This window comes from Egretta garzetta, unplaced genomic scaffold (genome assembly GCF_000687185.1).
Source record: "Egretta garzetta isolate BGI_Z169 unplaced genomic scaffold, ASM68718v1 scaffold248, whole genome shotgun sequence".
In the NCBI taxonomy this organism is placed as follows: domain Eukaryota; kingdom Metazoa; phylum Chordata; class Aves; order Pelecaniformes; family Ardeidae; genus Egretta; species Egretta garzetta.
The window spans coordinates 106,434-118,705 of NW_009260596.1; the positions used below are offsets into that span (position 1 = coordinate 106,434).

Here is a 12,272-nt window from a genome sequence, read left to right on the forward strand (position 1 = left end):
ATCCTTTCTTCCCCCCGCCTGTACTGATACTGGGGGTTACCCCGACCCAGGTGCAGGACCTTGCACTTGGCCTTTTTGAACCTCATGAGGTTCACACAGGCCCACGTCTCTAGCCTGTCCAGGTCTCTCTGGCTGACATCCTGTCCTTCTGGTGTGTCAACCGCACCACTCAGCTTGGTGTCATCCGCAAACTTGCTGAGGGTGCACTCGATCTCGCTGTCTAAGTCATTGATGAAAACATTAAACAGCACCAGTCCCAGTACGGACATCGAGCCATTGACCACTACCCTCTGGTCGCAACCATCCAGCCAGTTCCTTATCCACCGAACAGTCCACCCATCAAATCCATAGCTCTCCAATTTAGAGAGAAGGATGTTGTGGGGGACCGTGTCAAAGGCTTTGCAGAAGTCCAGATAGATGATGTCTGTTGGTTTTCCCTTGTCCACTGATGCTGTCACTCCATCATAGAAAGCCACTAGGTTTGTCAGGCAGGACTTGCCCTTGGTGAAGCCATGCTGGCTATCTCGAATTACCTCCCTGGCCTCCATGTGCCTGAACTTGTATATGGAAAAATAATTCTTAGGCTTACTACATAAATTAATTTAAGTTGGTCAGCATGATTTGGTGCTGTGAGTTTGTTGGCAATAACATTTTTAAGATGTGAGAAGTATGGTGTGTTTCATGTCCCTTCAGTGACAAAGTTCCAGACATATTTCCAGTAGTTTTCAAGACATATAACCTTGCATGAAGTAGAGGAATATAAACAAATTATATCTTATTAGCAGTAATCACAATGTCAATACAGCATGACTGTTAAGAGCAGGTATGTTTTTCTGATTCTAAGGTAGGATAATCCTGGGAATTCTGTGCTATAACTCGATGCAGCATTTATGGCTAAGCAGTTAGGGAGTGCAGTTGCAGTGCTCTTGTCTCTTTATGTATCTGGTTTTGTGTGAAGTAAGGGCAAAGGATGTGAAACCAAGTTGTATATGAGACATGAGCTATACAAAGTATGAGAATTTCAGTTTCCATGTAGATGTGTGAGAATGTTTCCTAAGACCCAAGAAATCGCACACCACCAGAAACGTTTGTATCTCTAGCTAGAGGACTAATAGCCTAAAAAAGGTACCATTTTCCTAAGAAGATACTCCCCTCCCCCATGTCATCTTACCTAGTGAAGGTTGAAGCAACCTTGCAAAGAACAGGATAGAAGTGTGTTTTTCTGTCATTATCCCAGCTGGAGCCATAGGAGAAGTGGCTTCCAGGCTGCTGTCTTGTGCTGCCAGGAAAATCTTCTGCAAGAGAGTGAAGAGAATAGACTATTGACTGTGCTTTCCTGCAGTGTCTCCTCCAGAGAAGGCCCTGAAAATGCTTGTCTAGAGGAATAAATCCCGTAGCAGTAATTACACTTACAGACTCCATGTCCCTTTCCTTCTGCTCAGAGTCAGGTTGAAGGTGGGGAAGGAGGAAGCTCTGATATTCAGGATGGCGTTCATACTCAGTTGTCCTGGCCTGCCTGTTGATTTGGTTTGCCTCCCTCACAGCACCTTTTACAGTGGTCATGAGTTTCTTGTGTTCCTGTTAGGAATATCCCTTGGTAGGTGCCTCCTTACTGCTTCAGATGCTCTGGGCTTGCATTAGGCAAGGTGTGGGTCCTTGCCCATCTCCTTCTTCCTCTGCCTTGCTGTCTCGAGGCTGCTGTTAATGCCTTCTGCTGCTGACCTGGCTTTGCCCCTGTTAATAATAGAAGAAATAGAAAAGGGAGAGGCATTGTTAAAAATAAATTCTCCCAGGTCAAGTGTTTATTGCCATGTCTGTCATTTATGGAAAATGAAAATTTAAGTTTAGCCATGCTTTGAAAGTCCCTAAAGGTTTTACCGCGTTGTGGGTTTGTGTTTACAATTTCCATGCTTATACTGCTATGTAATTTGAAAGGTATTATATAAAAATTGTTGTCTTGTCAAGCTGTAACTGAAAATTTAAGTTGTAGTCATCTTACAAGTTCTTCTGAATTTAGGCTTTACTATGTGTCTGCAATCCACGCCTGATATTATATTTATTTCCTGCATAGTGCAGTCCATAATACTAATGTTTGAAAATTATTAATAATGTTCTGCATGAATATTCTTTGCTTGTGGTAAATGATAAAGCCATGAAAATAAGTTTGTGAATTGGATTATCTTTAGTATTCATTTTCTCAGGGTGAATTGTAATTGTGCAAGTACAAAATTAAAATTAGCGCTACGAGGGAAAACATAAATGATTAAAATATGGGTAACTTCTAGCTAATATAATATGTAATGACACAATTAGTTCCAGATATCTCCCAAGAAAGTTTTTAGTCTTGTGTAATTGCTGAAAAGTTTTACCCTGCATTAGAGAATCTATTGCTTAAATTCTTAAAGAACTATTAATGATAACTTGTCTATAGGCATTGGAATTCATTAATTGTTAGTGGTTGCTTCCATTGTGGCTGTAGTCAAAGGCCACTACGTGCTTTTGTCTGCGTGGTGTATGGGATAATGCTGTTTTCTCTTGAAGTATCTACACTCTTCTTCAGAATCAGTTGTAACAGCTGTTTTGAATTATTCAAAATGATATCGGCGAGGCATATAGAATTCTTGGCATGTCTCTCCACCCCACCTATTCATGTTTTGAAGTGGGGTATGGGTCCGCATGACAGCCTACCTGATGTGCTGGCTAGAAGCTGCTGAAAGGACAGGTTACTCCTATGGCTTCCCCAAGTCCTTCCTCTCCTTCCTGCATGCTCCTTCTGCTTCTCATCTGGCAGTTTATCTGACCTGTGATATACTGGTGCAGGGAGGTAAGCTGGCAGAAAATATACTTTACCAAAACACAAAAATTTTTCAGTGCCCCTGAATCAAATTATTGCTGGGGGAGAGAGGAGCTGAAATAGCCATTGAAGGGACTGGTCAAGGTTGGGTAGTCAGGGCTGTGCCTTCTGGTAGGCGATAACTTTTAGTCTGCTGTAGCTAAAAATGAAACCTTAAAAAGGGCGGTTAGGGAAATTTCCAAGTTTTTATGGGTGTCTTGAGGAGAAGCAGGGCTTTCAGGAGTGCAGGACCAACTGGCTTGTTAGTGTGGAGGAGGACTTTTTCCACCTTGTAGCCCAGGTCAGTCCTGGGCAATCAGGCCACACCTTCATTCCTTTACCCAGTTGTGGTTTTGCTGTCGTTTACTTCCCTAGAAGCATTTCTTACCATTAGTTTCAGTTTAGTGTCCCTATGACTGTAGGGTCAGTGCCAAGTGGCACAACTGGTTGAGCACCAGTGAGTAATTCTTATGCTAACTCAAGCTGTAATCTCCTGTTCATGCAATATTTAGCTTTCCTGTTTATCACTTTAGCTACTAGCTGCCTTCAGCTCAGGGCTTGTTCTGCTGTTAGCTTGATTGCTCAAACTTAAGCAAAATTAAAGACTGAATACTTTTTTTTTTTTTTTTTTTTAAATTAAACTTATCTTCTCAGCCTCTGAGCATCAGAGCACCTGATCCTGCAGTCAGTATGCAGGAAATAAAACTTGGCTTCACTGGGGAGGGCTTGCCCAGACATTCATGTAGTGTTTGTGCACTGCCTGTGTAACCAGGTTTCTGCATTCTAAGGAAAAAAGCCAGCAAGTGTGTTGAGAAGGACTTATTAGGAGGGTGTGATTAGGAGTGGTTATGATGTAGAAGTGCAGAAAAGGAATAAAAGATCATAATTGAGAAGGAAGAGGGTGTAAAAACACTCTTATCAACTATAAGCCCTTTTTTACAATTCAAGTGACTATGGCTCATTCAGATAATGTAATTCAAATGGCTCATTCAACTGCTAAGTGTATGTGCTAGTGACTGAAACGATGATTTCTGTGGTGGTGGCATTCTTGCTCCTGGGAAAGGTCATGGTAGAGTAGAGGGAGAGAAATTCAGACAAGGTGTTTGGTTAAGCTTTGCCCCAAAGAGGAGGGATTTGTCTCAGGAAATGTGGAGCATGAAATATGCAATGTATGTTTACTATGTAAAACCTTTGTTCGGTGTATTTCATGCTTCTCAAAGGCCAGAAACTTGTTTTTATTTATTTGTCAAGAAATCTTAAAAGCAGCTTGCTTTACCATAAAGGTTCAAGCTAGAGTGCTGTCTTGGTGTTTTGGTTTGTGGTGTGGTGTTTTTTTGTTTGGTTGGTTTTGGTTTTTTTTTTGTTTTTTTTTTTTTTTTTTAAGTACTACTTCTCCCTCATAAGACAAACTGTAGCACTCCTTCTTGCCGTGGCCTGGCTGGTGTTTTTCCATCACAGAAATCAAGCTTGCAGCTCCTTCTGAGGTAAGTGGTGTATCAAGGAACACTTGCTGTGTATAAAAGGATATCTCACAAATTTTACCTCCTCCATTTCTATGCAACTTGTCTGTGTGTGAGGAGTAAATTCAAGTACCACTTTGCAGATTGTTGCGCTAGGAATCTTTATTAAGTATTGTATGGGATGAGTAAGGTTTGCGCTAGGCTAGTGCTCTGCGGTTTAATCTCCTATGAAAAAAATTGAGATATTTTTGATCAAACCCTGGATCCAGATGCTCTAAGCACTGGTTGAGTCTTGATGTGGGTCTGTACCTTTTGTAGCTCCCTTTGATTTCTAGGGTGCATTGACTCCGAGTCCTGTAGCTGTTGAAGCTATCTTAGTCCACATTTCTGAAGAAGCAAAACCAGACTGGAAGATTAAAAAGAAAAATTGAAGTGGCACAGAAAACCACTTCAGAGGCTTAGGTTCATAAGTGTCTTTGTTTTAGCAAATGAGGCTGGCTACTCAGCTATTTACAAATTTTATCCACTTGTCATATTAAAACTGTCTTATTAGTTGATACTGCTGTACAACAGATGGAATACCTGTGGAAACAATTTCTTGAAATACTGTGTGAAACTGAACATCTGATGATTTGTCTGAAGTTTTTTGCCCCAGGAGAAAAAAATCTATACAGTGATCCACACATGATATGTATGATATCAGATATAAAGCAGATATAGCAATGGCATGTATTTTTATCTTTACAGTCTATTACAGAATTACATTAGGTTTTTTTAAGACCATAGTTTTGGTTTTATTCCTTAAAATAGCACAGAATAACGTCTCTTACTTAAGAGTGTCCTTTTCTGTGGCTGAGACAGTAGATGAACTGTGCTGATGAGCACTGAAAAGAGTGGCAGGTCAGGCATAATAATAGCAAGAGAGTTATAAAGGCTCTTAGTTAGCAACCCAGTTACTGAAACAAGTTAATCTTGCCACTTCTAATAGATACCTAGTGTTTTATTAGACATGCAGTCAGTCTGTATATTGCTCATATGTGGCTTTTGCTGCCACTTAATAGCCTTTGCCGCTTTGGCAGTCACGTTGATTGAATTACACTATTTTATGTGGTTAGTGCCTTATTGTGTGTTCTGATAAGTCAAAACTACTTAAATTAGATTTTTAATGGAACTCCATAAGGAGTGCAGACATACTGAGCATTGTATGCAAACCAATTAGACCCCTATAAAGACTTTGTGGAAATTTGGGGTGAGGTTGTTTTACTGGACTCGCCTTTCTAGTGAAAAGTGTGCTGACTGGAGAATTCTGTTGTGCATATATATATATATATATGTATATATATACATAAAAAAAATATAACACAGGCTGGATTCACTTGTGCTGAGTTAATGCCCCTTATAGGATTTAGGATTAAAAATAAAAAAATGTATGGGAGGTGGGGGGGTGTGTGTTTGTGCTGCGATATGTATTCAGCCAACTTCTCACTGATGAGGAAGTTACTGGATTTATCAAGACTTACGTAGTTTCATTTTTGTAGTGTTTTTATTCACTGTTTCAGGAAAGGTTTACTCTTCTGTTCCTTTTCACTGCCTTTATAGAAATGTCCTTTGCAATAACACATGTCACTTGACTTATGTTCTTATCTGAGGAGACTGTTGTAAGATTTCTCACTTGTAAGGGTTGGTTGTCATTTTCCTCCCTTTCTGCCACCAGATGAATGAAGCTTTTGTAAACAGTCTTTGACAAACAGCTTGGGATAGGGGGTCAATCAAAGCAAAGGGCAGCACTCACCTTTTTAATTGGTCTTGCTCAAGTATAAAACTAAAGATATTCTCAGCTGATGGGTATATTTTAATGTGTATATGAGGAACACAACAGATGAAGGATGATCCTGTAGCTCAGATGCATAGTTGGAGGATTAGAGCCCTTGTTTAGTCACTGGCTTCATCTGTGAAATTGAATAAGGTCTTTCATTGCTTGCCTATTTGAGAGAGATTTGAAGTTTATTGCATTCACCCATATACTTAGAAGTTGTTGATAGCATGTAAAATAGAAAATAATTATATGTTTGTATATCACCTTAAGGGCAATACTTGACCTTAGCCCACTTGAATTCCTTAAAATGTGATTATAGGCAGCAGAAGGCATATCTGCTATAAATTTAATAGTACCACTAGGAAAAAGTCCAACACCAACTGATTTATACATATATTTAGAATCAACACGGCTTTTCAAAATTGCTAAAATATGTCCTAATTCTGCCAGAGCTGAAAGCTTTGCTGTGCAAAACTTTATGGCCCATGCAATTTGCCAGATCAGAATATTGTGGTGCTAGATCATATGACGGTTCCTTCTAGCTTCAAAAGCTGTGAAACTTGCTTGTCCTTGGGCCAAGAAAAAAGTGTATGAGTGGGGAAAAAAAGCAGCTTAACCAATACCATAAAAAACAAAACAAACAACAAAACAAAACAGAAAAGGAGCTGGTGGAATCTGAATTACACCAGACTAAAGAAAATGTCAGTGTGAAAAATTGTTTACCTGAAATGAGCTCAGGAGACATAACCTAGAGAGCTGCTCTAAGCAGAAGGGATATGGAATATTTCTGGGAAAAACTGATTGTAGAGGAAGAACATGTCAATTTTTTTATAGTATTGGTCTGCTGTGGATGGTAGTGTGATTTAAATCACTTACCAAATCAAAGAGAATTTAGCAGATGGAAGCTAAAGTAACAATGTATGTATGGTATGAAGGATTATGAAAGATGTTTTCTGATTTTTTTGCATGTATGTGTAAAAAAAAAAAAATTCTCTCATATTTGGAAAGATGAGACCTACAGTCCTTATTTCTCTGGAAAGTTACAAGGCTGTGGCCCTTCTGTGTGACTCATGGGAACATTTGAAAGAATGAAGGGGAAGTGGAAATTACAGGTCTAGGAAGAGATTTGTAATTTCTGCACAAGATTTGAATTTCCTGAAGTTGAGAAACATCTTAAAGAGAAGATAAAAGTGTTTTAAATGAACAGGATTTCTTAATTGAAAAGATCTCTAAGAACTTGTATGCAAACTGGTGTGGAGGGAACTGGATTTTGGGCTGGGCAGTAGAAGATTGTGTCTTTGTGTTTGGCCAGGAGAGCTGTGGGCTGGAAGCACCAAGGCTAGACAGGTTAGCTGGAGAGCCTGGGGCTGTTTGCATGGTGGCATCAGGGTGGTTACACTGCCTGGTGGTGGAAGAGCATGTAGGTACCACGGCCTGTACCAATGAACGTGGATGTTGCCTGCAATTCTGAATGTCCTGTTTCAAAGTTGGTTTTAGCCTCTTATCTCCTGATATCTTATCCTCCTGAGTCTCAGGAGGAATTGAATTATTAAAGGACATGTTCTGCCTTTGAACCAGTAGCTCTCAGCAATGTCAGTGCTTCCTGTGCACAGAATACAGTGATGTTTGGCTTTCTGTTGAGGAGAGCCGTGTAGGGCTCTGGTCTCTTCTGCAGTGATCCTTCCCTTTCTAATCTGCTTTGAGGCAGATTAAATAATTTACAGAACTCCCAAGAAATAATTATGGAGCCAAATTCCTTGTCTTTAAAGATTTCCTTGGGAGTTGTGACTTTGGGAGTATGTCTGTTCAGACCAACTGTACTGTAGACTTACTAATTTTTAATTTTCTTATCTTCTTTTTAACCTCCCTCATGGAGTCTTATAAACTGTAACTGTCTGTACACATACTATTTTATGACCCTTGTAGTTAGGGCTGCTTGTGAAGGAACTTATTTGGTAGTCATTCTCATATGTTCACTTAGGCTTTAATTATAAAATTCATTTCTACTAAAAAGTACTTTACTAATAGCTGTCTATTATTATTTGAAAGATTATGCTTGCTTTTCTGCTTGATAGCACATAGGGATTCAGTATCAGTTTTAAAAACTGCATTTGTTGGGACATGTCAATGTCGATCCATTTTACAGCTGGAAGGTAACGGCATTTTAAATATTCATTTTATTTCCTAGATACGAAGTCACCTGTACTGTGTATTTACCGCTCCCCATTTTGCTGTAAATTCTTCGAGGCATGAAATAGCTTGCCAGTTGTCTCTTATGCTCAGAAGTTAATGAATGGTTATCAGTTTATTGTAGATAATAACTTAGCTACAAACCGTAATGCATGGATAAGCTCATTGTGTAGAATTTTTGCCTTAAGACAGTGTTTAATCGGTGGTTGTAGGTTTAGTAATGTCATCCCAGGCTGTGCCTTCCCCCAGGTCTCCAACAGGAACCTCCTCCTCCTTCCCTGCCATCCTGCCCTATTCTGAGAGCAGACGAGGTTAGAAACTTTCCTTAGCTTTGAAATGCTTCCAATTTTGCCACAAATTTTTAGTAGCTTTTAGTAGAGCAGATGTTTTGGCTTTATCTTGCCATGAATCCTTAGTATTCGTTCCAACTGGTGGGAATAAATGACCTCTAGTTTTCCCTGAGCTTGTACCTATTCAGTAAAGTCTGTCCTTGATGTGTGTATGCCTTGTTTACGGCTGTTGGGGATGCGAGTTCACAATCAGGAACAACAAAATCTCTGTGGACTCACTCCTGCAATTATCTCCTATCAGAATTTCTAATAAAGAGAGAAAAGGCTTTAAATTTTTTGAATTCTTATGTCTCCTAGAATTAATAATTTCCAAAAGTGCATTTTGTTGTTCACATGCATTTTGTTTCTAGGCGTATGTATGCTTCTTATGCAATAAAAAAAGCTGGATTTTAATTTGAATTGGAATAATTTTAATTGGAAGAACAGTATGTTCTCTTAAACTTATCTTGTAGCTGAAATACAGAAATAGAAAATTATGTTTTAACAGTCTCTAATTTAGTTTGTATTTTTAAGAAGTTATTTCCCAACCAACTTTAGATCAAATTAATTAAAAAACCCATTAATTCCTTTTCTTTTATTTTACAGTGGCTGAGGATGTATTTAACAAATAAATATGGTGTGCATTCAGGGACACAAGTTTTATTATAGCAGTAAGGTTACTGCTGGCACTGTATACTACAAGGTCGTATGGTGGTGATAGGCCATCAAGTCAATTTGTTACTTAATGAGATTTACCACAAAGCTTTGTATGGTAATGGCTTCAATATCAGGCTTTTGGAGGAATCCTTCATATAAAAATTCTATTTTATTCTATTTTTAAAATGTCATAGCAGTTACTGGGAGAAATTGACAATATTTAGACTGTTTTCCTCACTGCAAAAATATTAATCTCTTATCTCAATTACAGTTTCTCTGGATAAGAAGTAAGATTATTTATTTCAGTAATTCTGTGGAATCTTTTTTGTCAGTTATGCTGGTGACTGATCTGTTACTTAGGGCTGTAGGACCTAAGACAATTCCGTCTTTCTTGACAGGTGTTGAATCTCTCTGTGTGTGTATAGAGATAGAGAAATTAAAAAAAAAATAAACAAAAAAAGGCAAAATAACAAAAGTCTGTCTACCCCCTTGCAAAATGGCCAGCAGCAAGAAAAACAAGTGAAACCCGCCAAAATTAAATGAATTGCAGCTTTATGGTACTTTGGTGTTTTTTAGGCAGCCAGAGTGCAGTTATGTATCTTCTTCCAAGAGAACAGGAGCTGGTGGTCTACAACAGTAGTTTTGATTGATGCCTTCCACATGCCTCAGCTAATCTGAAATTTGAAGTTGCACTCTATTTTGGAGATGTTTTTGCAGTTTCAAACAGATTTTTCAGCATACGTTAAGTTTGTAGGTCTCTTCTTTGTGAACACAAGGTCTGACCTTAGGATGTGTGTAAGCGTAACCACTGCTGTTGAAGTGAACAGACATTGGACATATGGTGCAGGAGATGCATGATCTTGAGCTGTTTCACTTCATTTGTGACCTAATCAAGATTTGAACTCAAGTTTCAGGAAACGAATGCTTACTCTTGCTATTTCATTTCCATAAGATGCTGCAGTGAATTAGAAAATTATACTTCAAGAGTACGTGAGAACTCAGAACATCTGTTAGCACTGGTGAAATGTGCATTTCATATGCCTGGCACAAGCAAAAGAAATCCTTTAAATCTCCATACATTTTGGTATTGCATTTTTATTTAACCCCTTTAACTTTTTGCTTGCCCCTCATAAATTCTTCCTGTTATTTGCAGAACACCTGAAACCATAGATGTGGAACACTTTTCAGGACTGTAGGATTATGAATTAATTTGCTAAAGTTACTTCTGGTTAAAACTTGGACTCTGGATTTGGATTTTGATGCTTATAAAATAAAGTTGTAATTTTAAAGCCTGATTTATATACAGTGTATTGTCATAAAGTGAAAGGGAGGCAAAAAACTATAGTTTATTGGTGTAACACAGTGAGTTTACAAAGTTCAGTGGTAAATGCGACAATAGTTGATAAGATTTGATGGCAAGGTACACTTTATTTACTGCACAGAGGACAGGGTCAGACAAAGCTGTCAGGGAGACCCTCCCGTTGAGTCATGAGGTTCAGAAAAGATCCACTTGCTTTCTAAACCCCTTCCTCAGAGAGGGGTCTAGGCGCGGCTGGATTTAATCCTAGTCCCAGACTTGGGCAATGGTTAATGTCTAAAGGATCATACATGTGCAATCAATCCTTTATATTACTTAGCTAAGGTTTCAGAGTTAGCATGCTGTTAGTCACTTACCGAGAATCTGTTGTGGTAAGGAATCTCTCAACCTCGAGGAGTAACCTTGAGAGGCGTACCTGCTCATGGGGAGATCCTGACGTGCAGCCTGCTGCCGTGCAGGAGAGCTCCAAGGGCTCTTGGGCTGCTCACTATTGATGGGGGAAGATAATTGGCTCATTGTCGTATTTATATACTGACCTCTGTGCTTAGGTGGGCACATTTCACAGTAGCCCTTGGCTATTGTATTGTTATCTGTCTCCCCCACATCCAGTGGGTGCATCCCTCAGGATCAGATGCATCTATCACCACTGCCACAGGTGGTTATCACTTGAGCAGGGTTATGAGAAGAGGTCGGGGTGGGGGGAGCACACCACCACACTCCACCCAGTGACCGTAGTCAGGGTGGTGGTATGGTCACCTCTTGCCTCTACGCCATAAATCGTGTGCTTATAGATTCATGGTAAGTAGACAGTGAAGCAGTGCTACCAGGGCGGGGGGGGTGGGGGTGTGAAGCACACTGCCACATGTATGCGCAAGGAATGTCTACTTGTTTTTTTTCCTGCTCTTGTGAACTATTCTGTATAACATTTTGCGATTCAAGTTGTGGATCACACTTGGAACTAAAAGACTGTTCCTTTGTTACTGTTGATGCAGTAGTATATAAATCACTCTGTTCCTTCCTCATGACAGATCCCATCCTATGACACGGGATGGCTGACATTTTTCTGGAGGTTAGCTCTGGAGGGTTACTCAAAAAACTCAACCCAACTGGGGAAGGAACAAAAATTCCAAAATGGAAAGATGAAGAGGGAGTCCAGTCACGCTGACTGTGTAAGCTGGGCTTGGTTCCTTGTGTTCAGACACTCACTGGCTTTAATCTGCAGGGTTTCCCCCAGATGTAAGCATACCCTCAGTGCTCATGGTTGTCTTTCTGACAGACAAGGAAGCATATTCAGCATTGAAATGCGAAGTTATCTTCAAATGATAGATCTGCTTTATTGGGAATTGTCTAGGAGAATATGAACAATTAATATGGGTCACTGGCTAGAAGATGCTCAATTTTAGAGGTCTTAAATCAGGAACCGGTCTCTTATTTATAGTGCTGAAGTGTTTAAAACTACTTCTGTAGACACTAGCTAAATCGAAAGCTCTGTATGTGTCTAAGAGATAATTATTTGCTTGGTCTGGCTATTGATGCTTGATGCATTTGATTACTCTGCCAGCCAAGAAATGGAATTGCTAATGAGAACAAAATGAGTATGAAGAACTGAAAAGATGAAGGTTGAGTTAAGCTCTGAAAAAGCTGTGCAGATTCTGCTTTAAAAAAAAAC

General features: G+C 39.4%; 1 protein-coding gene across 1 annotated transcript in view; it reads left to right on the plus strand.

Annotated features, from left to right (window-relative positions):
• The first annotated feature begins 2,676 nt into the window (after nt 1-2,676).
• Nucleotides 2,677-12,272, plus strand: part of SMYD3 (SET and MYND domain containing 3) — a 406,699-nt gene continuing 397,103 nt past the window's right edge. The window contains exons 1-2 of the mRNA XM_035900270.1: nt 2,677-2,824; nt 4,218-4,317. Coding sequence (XP_035756163.1) covers nt 2,677-2,824; nt 4,218-4,317 — 248 coding nt within the window. The remainder of the gene's footprint in view (nt 2,825-4,217; nt 4,318-12,272) is intronic.